The sequence below is a fragment of the Chiloscyllium punctatum genome, chromosome 46 (assembly GCF_047496795.1).
Source record: "Chiloscyllium punctatum isolate Juve2018m chromosome 46, sChiPun1.3, whole genome shotgun sequence".
Lineage (NCBI taxonomy): Eukaryota > Metazoa > Chordata > Chondrichthyes > Orectolobiformes > Hemiscylliidae > Chiloscyllium > Chiloscyllium punctatum.
The window spans coordinates 38851838-38879737 of NC_092784.1; the positions used below are offsets into that span (position 1 = coordinate 38851838).

General features: G+C 47.0%; 2 protein-coding genes across 12 annotated transcripts in view; one reads left to right on the forward strand and one right to left on the reverse strand.

Moving 5' to 3' along the window:
• Window positions 1-4192, forward strand: part of cyp4f3 (cytochrome P450, family 4, subfamily F, polypeptide 3) — a 42156-nt gene extending 37964 nt beyond the window's left edge. For all 3 annotated transcript variants that reach the window (XM_072564044.1, XM_072564045.1, XM_072564046.1), the window contains exons 12-13: window positions 97-179; window positions 3834-4192. In XM_072564044.1, coding sequence (XP_072420145.1) covers window positions 97-179; window positions 3834-4050 — 300 coding nt within the window. In that variant the 3' untranslated portion in view covers window positions 4051-4192. The remainder of the gene's footprint in view (window positions 1-96; window positions 180-3833) is intronic.
• An 18061-nt stretch (window positions 4193-22253) lies between these two features.
• pnpla6 (patatin-like phospholipase domain containing 6) overlaps window positions 22254-27900 on the reverse strand; it is a 224021-nt gene continuing 218374 nt past the window's right edge. For all 9 annotated transcript variants that reach the window (XM_072564052.1, XM_072564051.1, XM_072564054.1 and 6 more), the window contains one exon: window positions 22254-27748. In XM_072564052.1, the coding sequence (XP_072420153.1) occupies window positions 27674-27748 (75 nt within the window). In that variant the 3' untranslated portion in view covers window positions 22254-27673. The remainder of the gene's footprint in view (window positions 27749-27900) is intronic.

The following is a 27900-nucleotide window of genomic DNA, read 5'->3' on the forward strand; positions in this document are numbered from 1 at the left end:
CCCTCATCCCCTGGATCCCCTGTTGTGAAGAGTGAAGGAGTTGTTTCTCCCAGTGATCCTGACCCTGTGAACTCTCCCATCTGTTGTCTTTCACAGGTCTACAACCCGTATCGCTTCGATTCCACAGACACCGACAAGAGAGCGCCCCACGCCTACATTCCCTTCTCGGCTGGCCCCAGGTAAGTCCAATTGGTTCCATTTCTGCAGGTAGGGCGGCTTCCTCTGCTGCTGTCTGACTGCACTTGGCCATTCCCAATCCCACTGGCACTCTCTGTTCCAATTTAGCATTCCGAGAGTAAGCTCTCTCTGGGCAGGGGTCTCACAGGATTAATGGAAACCCTCCAGATCAGATGTTCCATGTCAATTATGTCCAATATAACCCACAGTCCGATCTGTGTCCCACGTGGGTTAGAAATGGAGTCCATGTCAGAACCAGCAGCCCCACCCAAGCAGTGTGCTGGACCATGGAGGTGGAGCTCTGAACTCACCCCCATCCTGTCTATCCCCTCGGCCAATCTCCCAAGTCACAGCTGAGCAGTCAGCCCCTTCCTGGTCAGTGGGGCCCTCCAAAATAGCATCATTCAGGCATTCTTCCTCCTTTCATTCAGCTTCTGTAATTACATACCAGGTAGGGGTTAGGGGACAATGCCAGGGTCAGGGGTCAATGTCAGAGTCAGAGGACCATACCAGGGTCAGGGGTCAATGCCAGGGGCACCAGTCCTGCTCCCCAACATCTTGGGAATTAGCACACACAGGGTTGGGATGAGAGAGAGAGCAAGACCAGTTCTGTTCTTATGGAACAGTTGCTGAGGTAACTCAGTGATGTTTGGGGTTGTCTTTAACAATGATGGGTCTCCATTGGTAGTGTCAGTGTCATCGACTCATATGCATGTTCCTCCAACAACAGCATTCCCAAAACCTGGCATGAGCTGCTGAGATGATTCTCCTGATAATTGGATAGAATCAAATCCCCTCAGTGTGGAATCAGGCCATTCAGTCCAACAAGTTACACTAACCCTTTGAAGAGCATCCCACCCAGACCCATTCCCCTCCCTTTCTCCCCGTAACCCTGCATTTCCCATGTAGATCCCACCTAACCTATACATCCCTGAACACAATGTGCAGTTTAACCTGCAACAGCTTTGGACTGTGGGAGGAAACCAGAGCACCCGGAGGAAGCCCACGCAGACATGGGGAGAACGTGCAAACTCCACACAGACAGTTGCCTGAGGTGGGAATCGAACCTGGGCCCTGGCGCAGTGAGGCAGCAGGCTACCTCATGGTGGGTCAGTGCCAGAAGGGAGCAGGGACTTGGTTCTGTGATTGAACACAGTCAGTCTTATGTTCCTGTTGTTGTTGAAATGATTCCTTACGCCAATATTAATGACAGAAGTGTGTTTCTGACATGGAATTGTGCACCTGCATGAAGGAAACTGTATGTGCATTGACATGATCAAAGCGTGTGGGTTAATAATCGGTGACAACTCTTGGTGAAGGTAGTGACATTGAACTGGAACACCAGCAGTAACTCAGTGATCCACACCGAGCTCCACATGGCCATGAGCCCTCTGTCTGACTGCAGACTGAGGTGTGTCCTGTTTCACCCTGTGTACATGGTTCTGCAGGCAAGCTCCAAGTCTTATCTGAGCAAAACTGTGTGGGTGGGAAGTGGCAAGACTGTGTCAGTGTAGCCAGCTCCTCAGCCTGACCACCCTGGGCTGTAGAGCTGTGGTAGGGTGAGGTGTTCCCATCAGAGAGAGGATACAATCGGCCCAAAAACTCTTATGATGTGAAGATAAGCAGCTACCACAGCATGCAAGCTGCAAGAAAGAGATATCCTCTCTGAAGGGGATCTCAGTGAGAAGCAGAGAGCTTTGTATGAGGCTCATTCTCATTCCCACTCCAGATGAGTTTTGGAACTCTCGGATTAATGATTGGGTTTAAATATTCCCAGCTGATGTGGTGGGATTTGAATCCATGGTTGTTGTTGAGTGACGTGACCATGACATCAGCATCTGGTGAGGGTGGAATTATTAATCTGTCTAATAAAAAATGGATTCTCTTTGGCTGCAAAGTGTTTTGGCGTTGCCAAGGTGTTGTGAATATTGCAAAAAACAAATAATTTCTCTTTGGCCTTTTGTGGGATGTTACAATAACAAGGAGTGGTTAGGATGTGGAAGGTAGGGTCAATAGAAGCATTAAGGAGAAAGTGATGCTGCAGATCAGAGCTGAAAATGTGTTGCTGGAAAAGCGCAGCAGATCAGGCAGCATCCAAGGAGAAGGAGAATTGACGTTTTGGGCATAAGCCCTTCAGGAATCATTTAACAGGGAATGGGATTGGGAAGAGCTGGGGAAGTGAGATTGGGTGAATTGCTTCTTGAGAGGGCCAGCATAATGGGCTGAATGGTCTCCTTTAGTACTGTAATTATTCCATGATTCTGTATGTTGTATGGTTTATTACCCACCCCTAACTGTCCTTGGAAAGGTGTGGGTGAGTTGCCTTATTGAAATGTTGTGTTCCTTAGTATACATGTCCATAATGCTGTCAGGAAGGGATTCTGGCCCAATGACACTGAAGGAACGGCAATATATTTCTCAGTCAGGATGGTGAGTGACTGGGAGGAGACCTTGCAGGAGCTGGTGTCCCCATTCATCTGCTGCCCTTGTCCTTCTAGATGGTTCATGGATTGGGAAGGTGCTATCAAAGGGACTTCGGCCTGCATTGATAAATCCAGGGCGTATCCAATTGTGGTGTAACCAGAATCAGCTCTTGCAGCTTCTGGGACAACCCTTGATTGATTTGGCTGTGGGTAACTCCACCCTGTTAGTCCCAACAACTTTGTTAGCAATCCCAAGTTGATACACAACATTTCTACACACGTTGTCTGACTCCAGGATTGAATTTAGTCGGGTGTAGGTGGTGAAGTTATCCCTGAACAAGTGAGGTATTGAAGAGCAAGACAGAAGGATCAACACAGAGCAAATGATTTGAGACTGTTCCATCGCTTAGATCCTGGCTGATCCTACCTCTTCAAACACTGAAGATTTTCACTGATATCCCTCAGATTCACAGCTTGCTTTGGGGGTAGAGTCCCAGATTTCCATGATCCTGTTTGTGAATCCACCCACAGTCGAGGTGCTTAGTTTGATTAAGAGTTTCTGCTGCATCTCCATACTTCAGAATGACCATCCTAAGATTGTTTTCTTGCATTTCTGCCCTGACTATGAGATTAGATTACCTACAGTGTGGAAACAGGCCCTTTGACCTAATGAGGTCCACACTGACCCTCCAAAGAGTAACCCACTGATACCCATTCCCCTACGCTATATTTACCCCTGACTAATGCACCCGACCTGCACACCTTCACCTTTGGACTGTGGGAGGAAACTGGAGCGCCCGGAGGGACCCACGCAGAGACGAGGAGAATGTGCAAACTCCACACAGACAGTCACCCAAGGCTGGAATTGAACCTGGGACCCTAGTGCTGTGAGGCAGCAGTGCTAACCACTGAGCCACAATGCCACCCATCTAGTTTAGACTCCATGTCTCCTTTTAAGTAACATTTATTTCCCATGTTCTTGATTAACCCTAGCTCAGGGGAATAGTCTGAAGTACTTGACTGTTGGAGAGTGACAAACATGAATAAATCACTACTTAATCTTTACTACAATCTAACCTGAATTTGTAACGTCCGTCTTTGACATGTGATAGTCCGGAGAAGGGGCCGCTGGGGGGGGGGTATGGGGGGGGTGTGTGTGGGAAAAGATCAGCTCTTCGTATTCATTTCAATTTAAACAGTTCCTTCCTCTTCCCGGCTTCCCTGTTTGTTTAGGAATTGTATCGGGCAGAACTTTGCCCTGTCAGAGATGAAGGTGGCCGTGGCTCTGACACTGCACCGCTACAGGTTAACACTGGACCCTTCACACACAGTCCGCAGGAAACCCGAGCTGATCCTCAGAACCGAGAAGGGGATCTGGCTGGGACTGGAGCGGCTCTCAGAGCCGACAGGAACACAGCCGAGGGCTGCAAAACCGCAGAGGGAATTGTGAAATGGCACAGAAGACGGGAGGGGAGGGGAAGTTTGACTTAACTTGCAGTTGCCGTGGCCGACAGATTTTTTTTGTACTTACTGCTACATGAATAAAATCCCAAGATTCGATGCGGAATAAAAGCATGAGCTATTTGGAGGTTGCTGCGTGTAAACTCAAGTCTCTGCCTGTGGAAGTTAATGATTTACATAAACATGGTTACCTCTGTTCAAGGTCAAAAACAGAACTGCGGAACATTCTTCCTCTGTCTTAATTATGTTATTTTTGTTTACCTGAAAAATGTAACAAACCGGACTGCAATCATGACAGTTCAAAAATCTTGACACTCTTCCCACAGCTGTCTACAGGATATGTGCAATTACTGAGTACTGGCTGAGGTAACACCATTATCTGTGAACAGTATATGTGTAGTTACTGAGTACTGACTGAGTGAAGACTATAACCTGTGGACACAATATGTGCAGTTACTGAGTCCTGACTGAGTGAAGACTATAACCTGTGGACACAATATGTGCAGTTACTGAGTACTGACTGAGTGAAGACTATAACCTGTGGACACAATATGTGCAGTTACTGAGTACTGACTGAGTGAAGACCATTACCTGTGTACAGGATATGTGCAGTTACTGAGTACTGACTGAGTGAAGACCATTACCTGTGTACAGGATATGTGCAGTTACTGAGTACTGATTGAGTGAAGACTATAACCTGTGGACACAATATGTGCAGTTACTGAGTACTGACTGAGTGAAGACCATTACCTGTGTCCAGGATATGTGCAGTTACTGAGTACTGACCAAGGTAACACAATTACCTGTGAACAGTATATGTGTAGTTACTCCAGACTGATTGAGTGAAGATCATTACCTGTGAACAGGATATGTACAGTTACTGAGTAATGACTGAGGGAGCACCATTACCTGTGAACAGGATATGTGTAGTTACTGAATACTGACTGAGTGAAGACCATTACCTGTGTCCAGGATATGTGCAGATACTGAGCACTGACTGAGGTGGCACCATTATCTGTGAACAGGATATGTGTTGTTAATGAGTACAGAATGAGGGAGCACCATTACCTGTGAACAGGATATGTGTTGTTAATGAGTACAGAATGAGGGAGCACCATTACCTGTGAACAGGATATGTGTTGTTAATGAGTACAGAATGAGGGAGCACCATTACCTGTGAACAGGGTATATGCAGTTACTGAGTACTGACTGAGTGAAGACCATGTCCTGTGAACACGATATGTGCAGTTACTGAGCACTGACTGAGTGAAGACCATTACCTGTGAACAGGATATGGGTAGTTACTGAGTACTGACTGAGGTAACACAATTACTTGTGAACAGTATATGTGTAGTTACTGCGTACTGATTGAGTGAAGACCATTACCTGTGAACAGGATATGTACAGTTACTGAGTACTGACTGAGAGAAAATCATTACCAGTTGGACATGATATGTGCAGTTACTGAGTACTGTGTGAGTGAAGACCATTACGAGTGAACAGGATATGTACAGTTTCTGAGTACTGACTGAGGTAACACAATTACTTGTGAACAATATATGTGTAGTTACTGCGTACTGATTGAGTGAAGACTATAACCTGTGGACACAATATGTGCAGTTACTGAGTACTGACTGAGTGAAGACCATTACCTGTGTACAGGATATGTGCAGTTACTGAGTACTGACTGAGTGAAGACCATTACCTGTGTACAGGATATGTGCAGTTACTGAGTACTGATTGAGTGAAGACCATTACCTGTGAACAGGATATGTACAGTTCCTGAGTAATGACTGAGGGAACACCATTACCTGTGAACAGGATATGTGCAGTTACTGAGTACTGACTGAGGGAAAATCATTACCAGTTGGACAGGATATGTGCAGTTACGGTGTACTGGGAGAGTGATCACCATTACCTGTGTACAGAATATGTGGAGTTACTGAGTACTGACTGAGTGATGACAATTACCTGTGGGCAGGATATGTGCAGTTCCTGAGTACTGCGTGAGTGAAGACCATTACCAGTGAACAGGATATGTACAGTTTCTGAGGACTGACTGAGAGTCCACCATTACCTGTGGACAAGATGTGTGCAGTTACTGAGTACTGACTGAGGGAGCACCATTATCTGTGGACACAATATGTGCAGTTACTGAGTACTGACTGAGGTAACACCATCACTTGTGAACAGGATATCTGCAGTGACTGAGTACTGACTGAGTGAAGACCATTACCTGTGTACAGGATATATGCAGTTACTGAGTACTGACTGAGGGAGCACCATTATCTGAGGACACAATATGTACAGTTCCTGAGTAATGACTGAGGTCACACCATTACCTGTGCACAAGATATGTACAGTTACTGAGTACTGACTGATGGAAAATCATTACCAGTTGGACAGGATATCTGCAGTTACGGTGTACTGGGAGAGTGATCACCATTACCTGTGTACAGAATGTGTGCAGTTTCTGAGTTCTGACTGAGGTAACACCATTACCTGTGAACAGGATATGTGCATTTACTGAGTACTGACTGAGGTGACACCATTACTTGTGAACTGGATATGTACAGTTATTAAGTACTGACTGAGTGAAGACCATTACCTGTGTACAGGATTTGTACAGTTCCTGAGTTCTGACTGAGGTAACACCATTACCTGTGAACAGGATATGTGCAGTTACTGAATACTGACTGAGGGAAAATCATTACCAGTTGGACAGGATATGTGCAGTTACGGTGCACTGGGATAGTGATCACCATTACGTGTTTACAGGATGTGTGGAGTTACTGAGAACTGACTGAGTGACCACATTTACCTGTGCCCAGGATATGTGCAGTTACTGAGTACTGACTGAGTGATGACAATTACCTGTGGGCAGGGTATGTGCAGTTCCTGAATACTTATTGAGGGAACACCATTACCTGTGCACAGGATATGTGCAATTCCTCAGTACTGACTGAGTGAAGACCATTACCTGTGGAAGGGATACGTGCAATTACTGAGTACTGACTGAGTGAAGTCCATTATCTGTGAACAGGATATGTGCAGTTACTGAGTACTGACTGAGTGAAGTCCATTATCTGTGAACAGGATATATGCAGTTACTGAGTACTGACTGAGTGAAGACCATTACATGTGGACACGATATGTGTAGTTACTGAGTACTGACTGAGTGAAGACCATTACCTGTGAACAGGATATGTGCAGTTCCTGAGTACTGACTGAGGTAACACCATTACTTGTGAACAGGATATGTGCAGTTACTGAGTACTGACTGAGGGAAAATCATTACCAGTTGGACAGGATATGTGCAGTTCCTGAATACTTATTGAGGGAGCACCATTACCTGTGCACAGGATATGTGCAATTCCTCAGTACTGACTGAGTGAAGACCATTACCTGTGGACACGATATGTGCAAGTTACTGAGTACTGATTGAGTGAAGACCATTACATGTAGACAGGATAGGAGCAGTTCCTGAGTTCTGACTGAGCTAACACCATTACCTGTGAACAAGATATGTGTAGTTACTGAGTACTAAATGAGGGAGCACCATTACCTGTGAACACGATAGGTACGGTAACTTGAGTACTGAATGAGGGAGCAGCATTACCTGTGAACAGGTTATGTGCAGTTACTGAGTACTGACTGAGTGAAGACCATTAGGAAACTGGAGCTGGAGTTGGATGAACTGCGGATCATTCAGGAGGCAGACGTGGTCATAGATCAGAGCTTTAGGGAAGTAGTTACTCCGAAAGTTATAGAGAGATGGGTGACAGTGAGGGGGAGTTGGAGGAAGCAGCCAGTGCAGGGACCCCCTGCGGCCGTTCCCCTCAAGAACAAGTATACCGTTTTGGATACTTGTGGGGGGGGATGACTTACCAGGGTTAAGCAACGAGGTTCAGGCCTCTGGCACGGAGCCTGTCCCCGTTGCTCAGAAGGGAAGGGTGGAGAAAGGTAGAGCGATAGTTATTGGGGACTCGATAGTGAGGGGCACAGATAGGCGGTTTTGTGGGAGCGACAGAGACTCACGATTGGTATGTTGCCTCCCAGGTGCAAGGGTACGTGATGTCTCTGATCGTGTTTTCTGGGTCCTCAAGGGGGAGGGGGGGCAGACCCAGATCATGGTCCACGTTGGCACCAATGACATAGGTAGGAAGAGGGGTGAGGATATTAGACAGGCTTTCAGGGAGCTAGGTTGGAAGCTCAGAGCTAGAACGAAAAGAGTCGTTGTCTCTGGTTTGTTACCCGTGCCACGTGATAGAGAGTTGAGGAATAGGGAGAGAGAACAGTTAAATGCGTGGCTACAGGGATGGTGCAGGAGGGAGGGATTCCGGTTTCTGGATAACTGGGGTTCTTTCTGGGGAAGGTGGGACCTCTGTAAACAGGTCTACACCTGAACCTGAGGGGCACCAGTATCCTTGGGGGGAGGTTTGCTAGTGCTCTTTGGGGGGGTTTAAACTAACTCTGCAGGGGCATGGGAACATGAGTGTAGCTTTAGGGTACAGGACCTTGAGTGTAGGGAGGTTAGGAACATGGCATCGATCTCGAAGGAGGGTGCCTGTAAACAGGAAGGTGGCTTGAAGTGTGTATACTTCAATGCCAGAAGTATAAGAAATAAGGTAGGTGAACTTGCAGCATGGGTTGGTACCTGGGACTTCGATGTTGTGGCCATTACAGAGACGTGGGTAGAACAGGGACAGGATTAGCTGTTGCAGGTTCCAGGGTTTAAATGTTTTAGTAGGGTCAGAGATGGGGGTAAAAGAGGGGGAGGTGTGGCATTGCTTGTCAAAGATAGGATTACAGCAGTAGAAAGGGTGTTGGAGGAAGACTTGCCATCTGAGGTAGTTTGGGCTGAGGTTAGAAATAGGAAAGGTGAGGTCACCCTGTTAGGAGTTTTCTACAGGCTTCCTAATAGTCCGAGAGAAGTAGAGGAAAGTATTGCGAGGATGATTCAGGAGAAGAGTGAAAGTAGCAGGGTGGTTGTTATGGGGGACTTTAACTTCCCAGATATTGACTGGGAAAGCTATAGCTTGAGTTCTTTCGATGGGTCGGTGTTTGTCCAATGTGTGCAGGAGGGTTTCCTGACACAATATGTAGACAGGCCAACAAGAGGTGAGGCCATACTGGATTTGGTTCTAGGTAATGAACCAGGCCAGGTGTTAGACTTGGAGGTAGGTGAGCACTTCGGGGGCAGTGACCACAACTCCGTGACTTTTACTCTAGTGATGGAGCGGGATAAGTGTGCACTGCAGGGCAACAGTTATAGCTGGGGGCAGGGAAATTATGATGCGGTGAGGCATGACTTAGGATGTGTGAATTGGAAAAATAGGCTTCAAGGGAAGAACACAAATGATATGTGGAGATTGTTCAAGGAACAGCTAATGGGTGTCCTTGATAAGTATGTACCAGTCAGGCAGGGAGTAAAGGGTCTTGTGAGGGAGCCGTAGTTTGGAATCCCTTGTGAAAGGGAAGAGGGCGGCCTATGTAAAGATGAGGCATGAAGGTTCAATTGGGGCGATTGAGAGTTATAAGGTAGCCAGGAAGGATCTAAAGAGAGAGCTAAGAGCAGCGAGAAGGGGACATGAAAAGTCCTTAGTTGGTAGGATTAGGGAAAACCCAAAGGCCTTCTATAGGTATGTCAGGAATAAAAGGATGACTAGGGTAGGTATCGGTCCAGTCAAGGATAGTAGTGGGAAGTTGTGTGTGGAGGCGGAGGAGATTGGTGAGACACTAAATCAATACTTTTCGTCAGTATTCACTCAGGAACAGGACACTGTTGCTGATGTGAATATTGAGTCACAAGTGATTAGAATGGATGGCCTTGAGGTATGTAGGGAAGAGGTCTGGGGAATACTGGAAAGGATGAAAATAGATAAGTCCCCTGGGCCTGATGGCATTTATCCTAGGATCCTCTGGGAAGCTAGGGAGGAGATAGCGGAGCCATTCGCCTTGATTTTTAGGTCGTCCTTGTCTTCGGGGACAGTGCCAGAAGACTGGAGGATAGCGAATGTGGTTCCCTTGTTCAAAAAGGGGAGCAGGGATAACCCTAGTAACTATAGGCCGGTGAGTCTCACTTCTGTTGTGGGCAAAGTCTTAGAGAGAAGTAAGGGATAGGATTTATGAACATCTGGATTAGAATAATGTGATCAAGGATAGTCAGCATGGTTTTGTGAAGGGCAGGTCATGCCTCACAAACCTTATTGAATTCTTTGAGAAGGTGACCAAGGAAGTGGACGAGGGTAAAGCAGTAGATGTGGTGTATATGGATTTTAGCAAGGCGTTCGATAAGGTACCCCATGGCAGGCTAATGCAAAAACTACGGAGGTATGGCATTGAGGGTGAGTTGGAGGTTTGGATTAGGAATTGGCTGGCTGGAAGGAGACAGAGGGTAGTAGTTGATGGTATAGGTTCATCTTGGAGCGCAGTTACTAGCGGTGTTCCACAAGGATCTGTTTTGGGACCATTGCTGTTTGTCATTTTTATAAATGACCTGGAGGAGGGGCTTGAAGGCTGGGTGAGCAAGTTTGCGGATGACACGAAAGTCGGTGGAGTTGTGGACAGCGAAGAAGGATGTGGCAAGTTACAGCGGGATATACATAAGTTGCAGAGCTGGGCAGTAAGGTGGCAAATGGAATTCAATGTAGCTAAGTGTGAGGTGATTCACTTTGGTAAGAGTAACAAAAAGATGGGGTACTGGGCTAATGGTAGACTACTTGGTAGTGTGGATGAGCAGAGGGATCTTGGTGTCCATGTACACAGATCTTTGAAAGTTGCCACCCAGGTAAATAGTGCTGTGAAGAAGGCATATGGTGTACTGGGCTTTATTGGTAGAGGAATTGAGTTCCGGAGTCCTGAGGTCATGTTGCAGTTGTATAAGACTCTGGTGCGGCCTCATCTGGAGTATTGTGTGCAGTTTTAGTCGCCATACTATAGGAAGGATGTGGAGGCATTGGAACGAGTGCAGAGGAGGTTTACCAGGATGTTGCCTGGTATGGTAGGAAGATCGTATGAGGAAAGGCTGAGGCACTTGGGGCTGTTTTCATTGGAGAAAAGAAGGTTTAGGGGTGACTTGATAGAGGTGTACAAGATGATTAGGGGTTTAGATAGGGTTGACCATGAGAACCTTTTTCCACGTATGGAGTCAGCTATTACGAGGGGGCATAGCTTTAAATTAAGGGGTGGTAGGTATAGGACAGATGTTAGGGGTAGATTTTTTACCCAGGGAGTCGTGAGTTCATGGAATGCCCTGCTAGTATCAGTGGTGGACTCTCCCTCTTTATGGTCATTCAAGCGGGCATTGGATAAGCATATGGAGGTTCTTGGGCTAGTGTAGGTTAGGTAGGCTTCGGTCGGCGCAACATCGAGGGCCGAAGGGCCTGTACTGCTCTGTATTTTTCTATGTTCTATGTTCTATGTTCTATGTTCTATTACATGTGGACACGATATGTGCAGTTACTGAGTACTGACTGAGTGAAGACCATTACCTGTGAACAGGATATGTGCAGTTACTGAGAATTGGCTGAGTGAAGACCATTACCTGTGTACAGGGTATGTGCAGTTCCTGCGTTCTGACTGAGGTAACACCATTACCTGTAAACAGGATATGTGTAGTTACTCAGTACTGAATGAGGGAACACCATTACTTGTGAACAGGATATGTACGGTTCCTGAGTAATGACTGAGGTCACACCATTAACTGTGCACAGAATATGTACTTTTACTGAGTACTGACTGAGGGAGCACCATTACCTGTGAACAGGATATGTGCATTTATTGATTACTGACTGAGGTAACAGTCAATGCTACAGCGGGCGCACAGAGAGGGGAGCCGGAAGGTAAGCGGAGACCAGTTTAAATTAATGCTTTTCTTTTCGCCGTCTGTGTTTTTTTCCAACTCGGAGCGGGAACCTGGAAGTCGTCAACAGAGGCTTCTGCGAAGGTAAGAAGTTTGAGAGGAGAAGGAACCCAAGACACTACATGTGTAGTGTCTCCCACCCTCCATCCTTCTCTAACCTAAAGAAAAGGACTCAGTCGGCCGAACAGGTAAGGTAGTTAGTGTTCTTGATTTGGAGACTAAGTGTAGAGTTATGGCAGCGCAGGCAGTGGAATATTCCTCCTGCAGGATGTTTGAGGTAGGGGTGACCACCGATGCTCCTGCTGACTTCACCTGCAGGAAGTGCAGCCAGCTCCAGCTCCTCACAGACCGCATTAGGGAACTGGAGCTGGAGTTGGATGAACTGTGGATTATTTGAGAGGCTGAGAGGGTGATTGATAGAAGCTACAGGGACATAGTTACGCCAGAGAACAGAGGTAGCTGGGTAACAGTTAGGGGTGGGAGGGGAGGAAGCAGGCAGTGCAGGGTTCCCCTGTGGTCGTTTCCCTCAACAGTAAGAATACCACTTTGGATACTGTTGGGGGACGGCCTAGCAGGGGTAAGCTGCAGTGACCAGGTCTCTGGTACGAAGTCTGGCTCTGAGACTCAGAAGGGAAAGGGGGAGAGGAGGAGAGCGCTAGTTATAGGAGACTCTCTAGTTAGAGGGACAGACAGGCGGTTCTGTGGACATGGGCGAGACTCTCGGATGGTTTGTTGCCTCCCGGGTGCCAGGATCCGAGACGTCTCGGACCGTGTCTTCAGAATCCTTAAGGGGGAGGGTGTGCAGCCAGAAGTTGTGGTGCACATTGGCACCCAACGACATAGGTAGGAAGAGGGGTGGGGAGGTCATTCAGGAGCTCTGGAAGCTAAAAGCTAGGACAGACAGAGTCGTCATCTCTGGGTTGGTGCCGGTGCCACGTGACAGTGAGGCAAGGAATAAGGAGAGAGTGCAGTTAAACACGTGGCTGCAAGGATGGTGTATGAGGGAGGGCTTGAGATATTTGGACAATTGGACTGCATTCTGGGGAAGGTGGGACCTGAACAAGCAGGACGGGTTGCACCTGAACCAGAAGGGCACCAATATCCTGGGGGGTAGGTTTGCTAGCGCTCTTCGGGGGGTTTAAACAAATTTGGCAGGGGGATGGGATCTGGACTTGTAGTCCAGCAAGTAAGCTAGCTGTGTGTCAGGATGCCCAAGACTGTAGGGAGGCTGTGGAGAAGGTAGCACTGACAGGGACTACTTGCGGACACAGAGACGGGCTCAAGTGTGTATACTTCAACGCAAGGAGTATCAGAAATAAGGTGGGTGAACTTAAGGCGTGGATCGGTACCTGGTACTACGATGTTGTGGCCATCACGGAAACGTGGATAGAAGAGAGACAGGAATGGCTATTGGAGGTTCCTGGTTACAGATGTTTCAGTAAGATTAGGGAGGGTGGTAAAAAAGGAGGGGGGGTGGCATTGCTAATTAGAAATGGTATAACGGCTGCAGAAAGGAAGTTTGAGGGGGATCTGCCTCTGGAGGTAGTATGGGCTGAAGTCAGAAATAGGAAAGGTGCAGTCACCTTGTTGGGTGTTTATTATAGGCCCCCAGTAGCAACAGAGATGTGGAGAAACAGATTGGGAAACAGATTTTGGAAAGGTGCAGAAGCCACAGGGTCGTAGTCATGGGAGATTTCAACTTCCCAAATATTGACTGGAAGCTCTTTAGATCAAGTAGATTGGATGGGGCGGTGTTTGTGTAGTGTGTCCAGGAAGCTTTTCTAACTCAGTATGTAGATTGTCTGACCAGAGGGGAGGCCATATTGGATTTGGTACTCGGTAATGAACCGGGACAAGTGGTGGGCTTGTTAGTGGGTGAACATTTTGGTGATGGTGACCACAATTCTGTGACTTTCACCTTGGTTATGGAGAGAGATAGGTGTGTGCAACAGGGTAGGTTTTACAATTGGGGGAAGGGTAAATACGATGCTGTAAGACAGGATCTGAGGAGCATAAGTTGGGAGCATAGGCTGTCAGGGAAGGATGTCGTGGAAACATGGAACAGATACGACATGCCCTTGATATGTATGTACCTGTCAGGTAGGAACGAGATGGTCGTGTGAGGGAACCTTGGTTGACGAGGGAGGTTGAATGTCTAGTAAAGAGGAAGAAGGAGGCTTACATAAGGTTGAGGAAACAAGGTTCAGACAGAGCAGTGGAGGGATACAGGATAGCCAGGAGGGAGCTGAAGAAAGGGATTAGGAGAGCTAAGAGAGGTCATGAAAAATCTTTGGCGGATAGGATCAAGGATAACCCCAAGGCCTTTAAGTGTATGTGAGAAACATGAGAATGACGAGAACGAAGGTAGGTCCGATCAAGGACAGTAGTGGGAGACTGTGTATTGAGTCGGAAGAGATAGGAGAGATCTTGAATGAGTACTTTTCTTCAGTATTTACAAACGAGAGGGACCGTATTGTTGAAGAGGAGAGTGTGAAACGGACTGATAAGCTTGAAGAGATACTTGTTAGGAAGGAAGATGTGTTGGACATTTTGAACAACTTGAGGATAGACAAGTCCCCCGGGCCTGACGGGATATATCCTAGGATTGTGTGGGAAGCAAGAGAGGAAATTGCAGTACCGTTGGCAATGATCTTCTCGTCTTCACTCTCAACTGGGGTGGTGCCAGGGGACTGGAGAGTGGCGAATGTTATGCCCCTGTTCAAAAAAGGGAATAGGGATAACCCCGGGAATTACAGGCCAGTTAGTCTTACTTCTGTGGTAGGCAAAGTAATGGAAAGGGTACTGAGGGATAGGATTTACGAGTATCTGGAAAGACACTGCTTGATTAGGGACAGCCAGCACGGATTTGTGAAGGGTAGGTCTTGCCTTACAAGTCTGATTGAATTCTTTGAGGAGGTGACCAAGCATGTGGATGAGGGTAGAGCAGTGGATGTAGTGTACATGGATTTTAGTAAGGCATTTGATAAGGTTCCACATGGTAGGCGTATGCGGAAAATCAGGAGGCATGGGATAGAGGGAAACTTGGCCAGTTGGATAGAGAACTGGCTAACCGATCGAAGTCAAAGAGTGGTGGTAGATGGTAAATATTCAGCCTGGAGCCCAGTTACAAGTGGAGTTCCGCAGGGATCAGTTCTGGGTCCTCTGCTGTTTGTAATTTTTATTAATGACTTGGAAGAGGGAGTCGAAGGGTGGGTCAGTAAATTTGCAGATGATACGAAGATAGGTGGAGTTGTGGACAGTGAGGAGGGCTGTTGTCAGCTGCAAAGGGACTTAGATATGATGCAGAGCTGGGCTGAGGAGTGGCAGATGGAGTTCAACCCTGTCAAGTGTGAGGTTGTCCATTTTGGAAGGACAAATAAGAATGTGGAATACAGGGTTAATGGTAGGGTTCTTAGTAAGGTGGAGGAGCAGAGGGATCTTGGGGTTTACGTTCATAGATCTTTGAAAGTTGCCACTCAGGTGGATAGAGCTTGTAAGAAGGCCTATGGTGTATTAGCATTCATTAGCAGAGGGATTGATTTCAAGAGTCGTGAAGTGATGTTGCAGCTGTACAGGACTTTGGTTAGGCCACATTTGGACAACTGTGTGCAGTTCTGGTCGCCTCACTTTAGGAAAGATGTGGAAGCTTTGGAGAGGGTGCAGAGAAGGTTTACCAGGATGTTGCCTGGAATGGAGAATAGGTCGTACAAGGATAGGTTGAGAGCTCTCGGCCTTTTCTCGTTGGAACGGCGAAGGATGAGGGGTGACTTGATAGAGGTTTATAAGATGATCAGAGGAATAGGTGAGTAGACAGTCAGAGGCTTTTTCCCCGGGTACAACAGAGTGTTACAAGGGGACATAAATTTAAGGTGAAGGGTGGAAGGTATAGGGGGGATGTCAGGGGTGGGTTCTTTACCCAGAGAGTGGTGGGGGCATGGAATGCGCTGCCTGTGGGAGTGGCAGAGTCAGAATCATTGGTGACCTTTAAGCGGCAATTGGATAGGTACATGGATGGGTGCTTAAGCTAGGACAAATGTTCGGCACAACATCGTAGGCCGAAGGGCCTGTTCTGTGCTGTATTGTTCTATGTTCTATATAACACCATAACCAGTGGATAGGATATGTACAGTTACTGAGTACTGACTGAGTGAAGATCATAGAACATAGAACATAGAACAGTACAGCACAGAACAGGCCCTTCAGCCCACGATGTTGTGCCGATCATTGATCCTCATGTATGCACCCTCAAATTTCTGTGACCATATGCATGTCCAGGAGTCTCTTAAATGTCCCCAATGACCTTGTTTCCACAACTGCTGCTAGCAACGCATTCCATGCTCTCACAACTCTCTGTGTAAAGATCCCACCTCTGACATCCCCTCTATACTTTCCTCCAACCAGCTTAAAACTATGACCCCTCATGTTAGTCATTTCTGCCCTGGGAAATAGTCTCTGGCTATCGACTCTATCTATGCCTCTCATTATCTTGTATACCTCAATTAGGTCCCCTTATCCTCCTCCTTTTCTCCAATGAAAAAAGTCCGAACTCAGTCAACCTCTCTTCATAAGATAAGCCCTCCAGTCCAGGCAGCATCCTGGTAAACCTCCTCTGAACCCTCTCCAAAGCATCCACATCTTTCCTATAATAGGGCGACCAGAACTGGACGCAGTATTCCAAGTGCGGTCTAACCAAAGTTTTATAGAGCTGCAACAAGATCTCACGACTCTTAAACTCAATCCCCCTGTTAATGAAAGCCAAAACACCATATACTTTCTTAACAACCCTGTCCACTTGGGTGGCCATTTTAGGGGATCTATGTACCTGCACAACAAGATCCCTCTGTTCCTCCACACTGCCAAGAATCCTATCCTTAATCTTGTACTCAGCTTTCAATTTCGACCTTCCAAAATGTATCACCTCGCATTTATCCAGGTTGAACTCCATCTGCCATCTCTCAGCCCATCTTTGCATCCTGTCAATGTCCTGCTGCAGCCTACAACAGCCCTCTATACTGTCAACGACACCTCCAACCTTTGTGTCATCTGCAAACTTGTTGACCCATCCTTCAATCCCCTCATCCAAGTCATTAATAAAAATTACAAACAATAGAGACCCAAGGACAGAGCCCTGTGGAACAGCACTCACCACAGACTTCCAGGCAGAATATTTTCCTACTACTACCACTCGCTGTCTTCTGTCGACCAGCCAATTCTGTATCCAGACAGCTAGGTTCCCCTGAATCCCATTCCTCCTGACCTTCTGAATGAGCCTACCATGGGGAACCTTATCAAATGCCTTGCTGAAGTCCATATACACCACATCCACAGCTCGACCCTCATCAACTTGTCTAGTAACATCCTCAAAAACTCGATAAGATTTGTGAGGCATGACCTGCCCCTCACAAAGCCGTGTTGACTGCATTTAATCAAGCCATGCTCTTCCAGATAGTCATAAATCATATCCCTCAGAATCCTTTCTAACACCTTGCAGACGACAGACGTGAGACTTACTGGTCTGTAATTGGTCTGTAAAGGGGACATAAATTTAAGGTGAAGGGTGGAAGGTATAGGGGAGATGTCAGGGGTGGGTTCTTTACCCAGAGAGTGGTGCCCGTGGAATGCGCTGCCCGTGGGAATGGTAGAGTCAGAATCATTGGCGACCTTTAAGCGGCATTTGGATAGGTACATGGATGGGTGCTTAATCTAGGATAGAAGTTCGGCACAACATCGTGGGCCGAAGGGCCTGTTCTGTGCTGTATTGTTCTATGTTCTATGTTCTATGCTGGGGATTTCCTATTTCCTTTCTTGAAGAGAAGAATTACATTTGCCTCCCTCCAGTCCTCAGGTACAACTCCAGTGGAGAGCGAGGTGAATGTTACTTGCCAGTTGTCAGCCCAAGCCTGGATATTGTCCAGATCTCTTAGCATTTGGACACAGACTGCTTCAGTATCTGAGGAGTCGGGAATGGAGCTGAACATTGTGCAATCATCGGCGAACATCCCCACTTTGAACCTTCTGATGGGAGGAAGGTCATTGATGAAACAGCTGAAGATGGTTGGGCCTTGGACACTACCTGAGGGACTCCTGCAGAGCTGTCCTGGAGCTGAGATGATTGACCTACACCAACCACAACCATAACCAGCGGAGAGTTGCCTTGATACCCATTGATTCCAGTTTTGCTAGGGCTCCTTGATGCCACACTTTGTATAATTCAGTCAAGGGCTGTCCCTCTCCCCTCCCCTGTAGGATTCAGCTCTTTTGTCCATGTTTGACCCAAGGCTGTAATGAAGTCAGGAGCTGAGTGACCTTGGGGGGACCCAAACTGGGCGTCACTGAGCAGGTGCTGCTTGATAGCGCTGTTAATGACCCCTTGCATCATCTTTACTGACAATCGAGGGTCAACTGATGGGGGGGTAATTCGTCGGGTTGGATTGGTCCTGCTTTGTATGTACAGGACATATCTGGACAATTTTCCACATTGTCGGATAGATGCCAGTGTTGTAAATATACTGGAACAGCTTAGCAAGGGGAGTGGCACGTTCTGGAGCACAAGTCGTCAGTCCTATTGCGGGAATATTGTCAGGGCCCATAGCCTTTGTAGTATCCAGTGTCTCCAACTGTTTCTTGATATCATGTGGAGTGAATTGAATTTGTTGAAGCCTGGTATCTGTGATGTTGAGGATCACTGGATCATCCACAACCTTATCTTTCACACTGATGTGCTGGGCTCTTCCTTCACTGAGGATGGGGATATGTGTGGAGGCTCCCTCTCTAGTGAGTTTTTAAATCATCCACCACTGTTCATGACTGGATGTAGTAGGACTGCAAAGCTTCAATCTGATCCGTTTGTCATGGGATTGCTTGGTTCTGTCTATCACTTGCTGTTTGGTGGCTTCACCAGGTATGCCTGATGCTGCTCCTGGCATGCCCTCCTGCACTCCCCATTGAACCAGGGTTGATCCGATGGTGTGAAGGTAATGGTTGAGTGGGGGATATGCCGGGCTGTGAGGTTGCAGATTGTACTGGAGTACAGTCCTGCTGCTGTTGATGGCCCACAGTGTCTCATGGATGCCCCAGTCTAGAGCTGCTATATCTCATAAAGATGTACAGCACGGAAACAGAACCTTCGGTCCAATTTATCCATGCCGATTGGATATCCTAAACTAATCTAATCTCATTTGCCAGCACTTGGCCATATCCCTCTAAACTCTTCCTATTCATTTACCCTTCCAGAGGCCTTTGAAATGCTGTAATTGTACCAGCCTCCATCACTTCCTCTGGCAGCTTATTCCATACACACACCACCCTGTGTTTGTAAATGTTGCCTCTTAGGTCCCTTTTAAATCTTTCTCCTCTCACACTAAACCTATGCCCTCGAGCTCTGGACTCACTCATTCCAGGGAAAAGGCCTTATCTATTTACCCTATCCATGTCCCTCCTGATTTTATAAACCTCCATAAGGTCACCCTTAGCCTTGGATTCTCCAGGGAAAACTGCCCCAGCCAATTCAGCCTCTCCCTATATCTCAAATCCTCCAACACTGGCAACATCCTTGTAACAATCTGCTCTGAGTCTGTCCCATTTAACATGGTGATAGTGCTACACAATGCAATTGTTCTCAATGTGAAGGTGGGACTTTGTCTCGACAAGGACAGTGTGGTGTTCACTCTTACTGATAATGTCATGGACAGATGCACCAACAGTCTGCAGATTGATTAGAATGAGGTCAACATATTTTTCCCACTTGTTGGTCCCCTCACCACCTGCCACAGACCGAGTCTAGCAGCAATGTCCTTGAGGACCTGACCAGCTCAATCAGTAATGCTGCAGCTGAGCCACTCTTGGTGGTAGACGTTGAAATGCCCTACCCAGAGTACATTTCATGCCCTTACCACCCTCAGTGCTTCCTCCAAGTATGGTTCAACACGGAGGAGTACTGATTCATCAGCTGAGGTATGTGGTAACCAGTAGGCAGTTTCCTTGACCATGTTTAAACCATGAAACTTCATGGGATCTGGATTCACTGTTGAGGAATCCCAGGGCAACTCCTTCTCTACTGTATCCCACTGTGCCACACCCCTCTGCTGGGTGTGTCCTGTTGGTGGGACAGGGCATATCCAGGGATGGTGATGGTGGGGTCTGGGACATTGTCTGGAAGGGAGGATTCCGTGAGTATGACTGAGTTAGGCTGTTGGCTAGTCTGTGAGACAGGCTTCCCAGTGTTGGCACTAACCCCAGATGGTAGTGAGGAGGGCTTTGCAAGGTCAGCAGGGGTGTTTCTGCCATTGCCTTTTCCGGTGCCTGGGTGGATGCCCGGTGGTCTGTCCAGTTTCATTTCTTTGAGACCTTGTTATTATTGGTACAACTGAATGGCTCGCTTGGCCATTTCAGAGGGCAACTGCGAGTCAGCCACATTGCTGTGGGTCTGGAGTCACATGTAGGCCAGACTGGGTAAGGATGGCAGATTTCCTTCCCTGAAGGACATAAATGAACCAGATGGGTTTTTCTGACAATTGGCAATAGTTTCATGGTCATCATTTGATTCTTAATTCCAGATTTTAAAAAAAATTAATTCAAATTCCACCATGGCAGGATTTGAACCTGGGTCCCCAGGACATTATCAGGGTGTCTAGATTAATAATCTGACAATAATACCACTAGGCCATCTCCTTCCAACATTCATCATCTGAGATTTGCAATTTTCAGATCATAAGGGTTAAGGCATCAACCTCTGATCTGGAGGTTTGTGCAGCCTCACATAGGCAAGTGGGGAAAGGATCTGCAATGCAACTAATCTGCTTTCCCAATCAGCCCGTGATTTTGTGCAGAATTTCCCAGGTTGCTTTCTGCCACGTTATTCCATTCAGATTCTGGGCAAAGAAACTCCCATATACCAGGTTGATCCAATATATTCTTTTTTAAATCTTAAACATTGACTGTATATAATTCATAGAATTCCTACAGTGTGGAAGCAGGCCATTTGGCCCAATAGATCCCCACTGACCCTCTGAAGAGTAACCAACCCAGACCCATTCCCCTTTGCTATTAATCTACACATACTCCTGACTAATGCACCTAACCTACACATCCCTGAACATTATGGGTAACTTACCATGGCTAATTCACCTAACCTGCACATCCCTGGACTGTGGGAGGAAACCTACGCAGACATGGGGAGAATGTGCAAACTTCACACAGACAGTTGCCCAAGGCTGGTGAGTGGTGCTGTGAGACAGCAGTGCTAACATGGACAGGTACCAATCATTTAATTGCAAGCAGGAATATGGGAGGTTGCTACTTCCTTCCTTAGACTTGGCCAATCTACAACAGAGTACCTCAGTATTGGAGAGGCACAACCAAAGATCCCAGAGTCATGGGCGAGCCTGACTTGTGACCAAGTAAAATGGAGAAAGACAAAATTCACAAAGGCATCAATAAACATTGTTGGGGACAGGCAGAAACAAACTGTCTCAAACTCCAGGCCTTGGAGGGAGCACCCACACCTCCAATCAGCCCATTTACCCCAAACCTTCACCAACACCTTTGTGGACAGCACGGTGGCACAGTGGTTAGCACTGTTGCCTCACAGCGCCAGAGACCCGGGCTCAATTCCCACCTCAGGTGACTGTGTGGAGTTTGCACATTCTCCCCGTGTCTGTGTGGGTTTCCTCCAGGTGCTCCGGTTTCCTCCCACAGTCCAAAGATGTGCAGGTCAGGTGAATTGGTCAATCTAAATTACCCGTAGTGTTAGGTAAGGGGTAGATGTAGGGGCATGGGTGGGTTGCGCTTCGGCGGGTTGGTGTGGACTTTGGGAAATGGTGTGAGGAAGTAGGAGGATTCACATGCTGGTCAGTTTGTCTCACATCTTTCTCCGAATACAGAGAGGCTGCTGGACATCAGCCTCAAACACAGAGCAGGAGCTCTGTTCTCTACCTGCTGGATCGAGCAGAGTTCAAATCCTGCACCTCCTGCCTCAGAGGCTGGAACACTACCATGACACCAAAGGCTTATGCTCAGCCCTTTGAGATAAAGGTAGCAGTGATGGTCTTCTGTAGCAATGGACTGTGGGACTGGCAATAAACCACACACAGGAGAAGCTTTCTAGATCGGAACCAAACTGTATCAATAAATAGCTCTAAAGTCTTGGAGGGTGGATTTGAGAAGTGAGTCAGGGAGACCCTATCCTGTCCTGCATGGTACCTGCTACTGACTGAACAGCACTGGGGATAGATTTCCATACTGTTGATGAGATAGTGAAATGACCAAAACTAGATTTGAATTAAAGGAAATTTTAGAAAAATGACAAACACAGAGAGAGTACAGGAAAGTTCTAGCAGTAAATAGATTAATAGTATTTAATACCATTACTTCCTTTAAATATTCAACCATCAGAATTTGTGACATCTGCTAGTCAATGATTTATTATATTGCTGACTAACTTCAGAAATAAATCTCATGTTAATCATTGCAAATGATAAAAACTACAAAAATGCACAGAATTATTTAACATCCATTACTGACCAATGCCAATAGCAGGTTAAACAAAGTTCAACTGAAAATTGCATTGTTAGTTTTACTAGTGTTGGAGGTGCAAGAATCTCAAGGGTCTGCTGGTTTTTGAGAAAACTGTCTGTGCAATGTTGCTGAGAACATTGTTTGGTTACAGTTGTGCCCAGTCTGCCCACCCCACCATATCCACAGTATAGTGTTACTAGTGCAACCTAGCAGTCTCTGACTGGGGGGGGGGGGGGGGGGTGACAGCAAACCACCTGCACTTAACACTGAGCAAGAAAGGGGACAGTTACTATGAGCGGCACATGCCAACAGCCCCTATACCACCAGGATGGCCATGACTTGTTGTTTCCAGAGGAAAGTACCTTGTTGGTGCTGCCTGGTCTTACTGTGTTGTGCTCACTGTAGCAGTCAGATGGCTGAACCAAAATGAAAACCCCAAGTTCAGGAGCCAAGGGCTGCTTTTATCTATGTAGTTATCTGCAATGGCCTCAATTCAGATTGGCACCGACACTCAACTCAGTACATGAGCAATAACCTAACAGAATCCTATTACTAATGTAAAGGGAGTGCAAGCTTCTCATGTTACACCCATCAGGATATAATCACAAGAATAGCAAATTTCAAATGGGACAACCATTTATACTGATCTAGCGAAAACAGGATAACTTGCTACTCAAATCTAGTGTTCTAACAAATCCATCCTGACGGGCAGAACATGAAAAGCTTTGACAGCCTATCTCCCTTTACTGTATTAATATGGGTGAAGTCTCCACATAATACTGAAATGTTGGAACATCCAAACATTATAGCTTCCTAGGGTACAACAGGCTCGATGCATAGACTTCACTTCAAAAAGGCAAATACAGGCTACAAACATTATCCCCATCACTGAAGCTGCAGCTAATTTTCCACAGCAGCTCAACATTCATTATAACCTTATTCATTGTTTTCCCTTTGACACTTAAATGTACCAGAGGGAGTCACTCTGCACATGTCCAGTCTAACTTGGAAAGGGTCCTACAGGAAGGTCGCTTCTGTTCTGCAGTGTCCTGGAATGGTTTTATTGAACAACGCCTCAGCGAGATCGCCAGGAAGGCAGCTTCACCGTTCTCAAACGAGCCGACAGCAGGAAGGTTAAGGAGGTTATAGCTACATTTATTCTGGTCCAGAGGATTCAACAGGAGGAGGACAGCATAATAAATGAGCTGGTGCAGACCGCTGTGCCTCTGCTACCTAAACGTCTCCAAACTACAGAACAGGCACACTAAATCCAAACTAAGAGTCAGGGAAGAGGGAAAATGATTACATCTACCTCTTGGTCCACCAGCAGGTATTTAATCTGCTATAACTGACTTCTGCTCATATAGAATGGGCAACATTAGCTAGGTTGGGGTTGTTACAGTCCTGACCACTTTCATTCCCATTACTACCATTCCTCCTCAGTCTTCGTTCCATCTTCAGTGTTAGTGCACTGCCCACCCTCTCCACCACTGCCAACAGAAAGCTCATAACTGGCTTGTTGCTTGGGGTGAAGCACATCACAGCAAACCAATAGAACCCTCCCTCTCCTTCTGAACCCATTATCTGATTCTTAAAATTAAAATGGAATGAGGAAAGTGTGTCCAGCAGGCTAAGATAAAAGGTAGGGAGGAGGCACTTGGGGGAGGGGTGTTGGGAATGCGATAGGTGGAAGGAGGTTAAGGTGAGGATGATCGGCCGGAGAGGGGGTGGGGGCGGAGAGGTCAGGAAGAAGATTGCAGGTTAGGACGGCGGTGCTGAGTCCGAGGGTTGGGACTGAGACAAGATGGGGGGAGGGGAAAATGAGGAAACTGGAGAAATCTGCATTCATCCCGTGTGGTTGGAGGGTTCCTAGGCGGAAGTTGAAGGCGCTATTCCCCCAGGCGTCGTTTTGCCATGGTTTGGCGATGGAGGAGGCCAAGGACCTGCATGTCCTTGGTGGGATGGGAGGGGGAGTTAAAGTGTTCAGCCACGGGGCGGTTGGGTTGGTTGGTATGGGTCCCAGAGGTGTTCTCTGAAACATTCCACAAGTAGGCGGCCTGTCTCCCCAATGTAGAGGAGGCCACATCGGGTGCAGCGGATACAGTAAATGATGTGTGTGGAGGTGCAGGTGAATTTGTGACGGATATGGAAGGATCCCTTGGGGCCTTGGAGGGAAGTAAGGGGGGAGGTGCGGGTGCAAAGTTTGCATTTCTTGCGGTTGCAGGGGAAGGTGCCGGGAGTGGAGGTTGGGTTGGTGGGGGGGTGTGGACCTGACGAGGGAGTTGTGGAGGGAGTGGTCTTTCTGGAACGCTGATAGGGAAAGGGAGGGAAATATATCCCTGGTGGTGGGGTCCGTTTGGAGGTGGCGGAAATGATGAAGGATGGTGGAGTGGTCGGTGAGGAACAGTGGGGTTCTGCCCTGGTGGCAATTGGAGGGACGGGGCTCAAGGGCGGAGGAGCGGGAAGTGGAGGAGATGCGGTGGAGAGCATCGTCAACCACGTCTGAGGGGAAATTGCGGTCTTTGAAGAAGGAGGCCATCTGGGTTGTTCGGTATTGGAACTGGTCCTCCTGGGAGCAGATGCAGTGAAGGTGAAGGAATTGGGCATATGGGATGGCGTTTTTACAGGGGGCAGGGTGGGAGTTGGTCGGTTTATAGTAAAAGTCCATGTTGAGTTGGTCGTCTGAGATAGAAACGGAGAGGTCTAGGAAGGGGAGGGAGGAGTCTGAGACGGTCCAGGTAAATTTGAGGTCGGGGTGGAAGGCGTTAGTAAAGTGGATGAACTGTTCAACCTCCTCGTGGGAGCACGAGGTAGCGCCGATACAGTCATCGCTGTTGCGGAGGAGAAGGTGGGCTTTCTCCTACTCTCCACATCAAGCATAGCACAGGAGGTGGAGACGAACCTTCCCCCTCACTCCGTTCCAACAACTTGCCTTGAGGGCAAATCCTGAAATTGGCCAACCTTCCCAGTGCCCCTTCTCTACACTTCACAGTCACTGATATCACAGACCTCTCAAAGTCAGACAGGGACCATTGACAGCTTCATGTCCTAACCTCTCATTCACAAGTAATGACATTGAATGTTCTCTCTGCTCAGTTCACATTGGTGCAAGCAGCAGTGATGGAGCCTGCCCTTTCATTAGTCTTGCTAGTGTTCGGATGCAGGTGCTGGGCTGGGGCAGGAGGACCTGGGAATGTCAGAAGGTTGCCAATTGTTAAATGGACAAACTCAATGAGTTCAGTCTGATTGGTGAATATTCAGCCTATCAGCTGTGGGGATGAGGATTGGACAGTTTGTGAATCCGCAGCAGATTGATTCTGCACCTCCAAATAAATCCATTAGAACACGATCATGACTCTGTCTGCAAAAACATTAACTCATCCACTCTTCAGACTAAAACAAGCAGCATCTCGAGGAAGTCGAGGGAATAAAGTGACCAATTGAAGTCACAGATTAAGGGCAGTGTAGGTGATTACATAGCTGAACAGCAATAATTGATTGTACAAAAATTAAACATTTCAGTTACATTATCAGTGCCAAAAGAAAATCGAATCTTAGTCAAGGATCACATTATAACCATCCGAGCTCAGCAAAGCCATCCTGTACTGTGGAGGTACAGTCCTACCCCTGGAACAGTTCAGGGTCATCTGTACTCAAGAAACTGAGAGAAGCTCCTAGTAGTTTGCACAGTTAAATTGCCAGAAGCAGGAGAGTAACATCTGGGCTTCCCTTGATTGTTACATTTGTTTGAATTGCTTTTGTACAGAAATAAAACCACTGAACACTGGAGAAACTCAGCAGGTCTGGTAGCACCTATGGAGAGAAGAACAGAGTGAACATTGAGAGTCCAGTATGATTTCTTCAGAACTGACATACTGGACTGAAGACATTAACCCGGTTTCTCTGCACTAATGCTGCACAACCTGCTGAATTTCTCCAGCACTTGTCCTTTCTTCCAAGGTTCCCAGCATCCACAGCGTTTGGCTTTTCTTCCGCTGTTTGTTGTTGCTTGTTCCACAGATTTCCATTGGCCCCTTTAAGTTTTGTGCTGTACACAGATTTCCATGCTGGATACTGTTCCTTGTCCATAGGTTCACAGGAATGATGGACTAGTGTTGATTTAAATCATAGGTTTGAGGAATAGGAAGAAGGCTGAGCAAGACAGGTCGAGAGATCTCCATTTTCACTTTTCATTCTCAGTCTGCAATGACTGATTGGTTTTAGTAGACTGACCTGGACAGGGATCTGGACCCTTTCAAACTTGGGTGACTGCAGAGGGGGTTGGTGAGCAAGTGTGAAAGTGGAAGAGGTTAGTAGGGGAGAGGCAGAGAGGGTGAAGGGCACAGGTTGGGAAAAAAAAGGAAGGTTGAATATGGGGAACGGAGAGAGATGGGGTAAGATGTATGTATACAGATCTATCTATCTGTAATGCATCTATCATGGAGTGAACTCAGTTATTCACACTGAGTGGGGAATATCAGAGTGCAATTTAACCATCATCTCCTCAGGAGTTCATCCACATGATGTGGTTCAATAGCAGCAGTGTAGCATTAAATCTCTCACTTGTGACAGTACTAACTGTAGTTGAGGACAGTAAATTCAGTGAATAACTAATGGATTGTGAACACAGAGCTGGAGACTGAGCTGTTAGAAGATACTGGCTATGGTAGTGCTGTTTCTGTACAACACCCACTCAGTTTAAACAGAGTTTAAACAAAACTGGCCTGTGCCAAAAGTACTTAGGAGTGCTGGTTTAAAAAAAAAGCTCTTTTTTTGGTTTTCTACAAATCTGCATTAAAAGAATGGACAGAGCCAGGTTAGTAACAAATGACAGGATGTGGTTAAAGCTAGCACAGCATCAGAAACCCAAACCCATGGGGGACAGGACTGCTGGCAAACCCACCCACTCACTCAAGTGTCCCAATGACTTGGAATTTAAACAAAATTAAAGCACTGGGAGCAAGCAGCAAGATTTTCTGCTGAGGGGAAAAATTGATTGAAAAGGAGGACAGGGATTCAGCAGCTTCACTTTACTTCAAGCTGGAAGGACACGCTGCACCCACAGCAAACTCGAACATCAGCAACCCCTGTGATGCTCCAAAACACACTCGCAGAGACCCGTGCAACAGATGTTTGTTATTCAGCAGGAGAATTTTGTAAATCCCTTTCTTTCACTGGGTTCCATAACTGAAGGGGAGTTGCTGGGCCAGGCCGAGTACACAGAGTTTAAGCATCACTCTGATTGGGAGCTGGGGATTTGCTGGGGGCTGCTGCCAGGCTTACGATTCCTCACATTGTTCTGCTCACTCTGTAGGGAAGGAAAATAAATTCATTAAAGATTCACCACAGGGCAGGCTGATACATCAATTAGGTATGACACAACATCGACATTCACAGAGTACGAGGAGATGTGGTCTTCTTGTTGGTGAGGTAGAGGGGTCAGCGTTGGCTTGGTTGTGA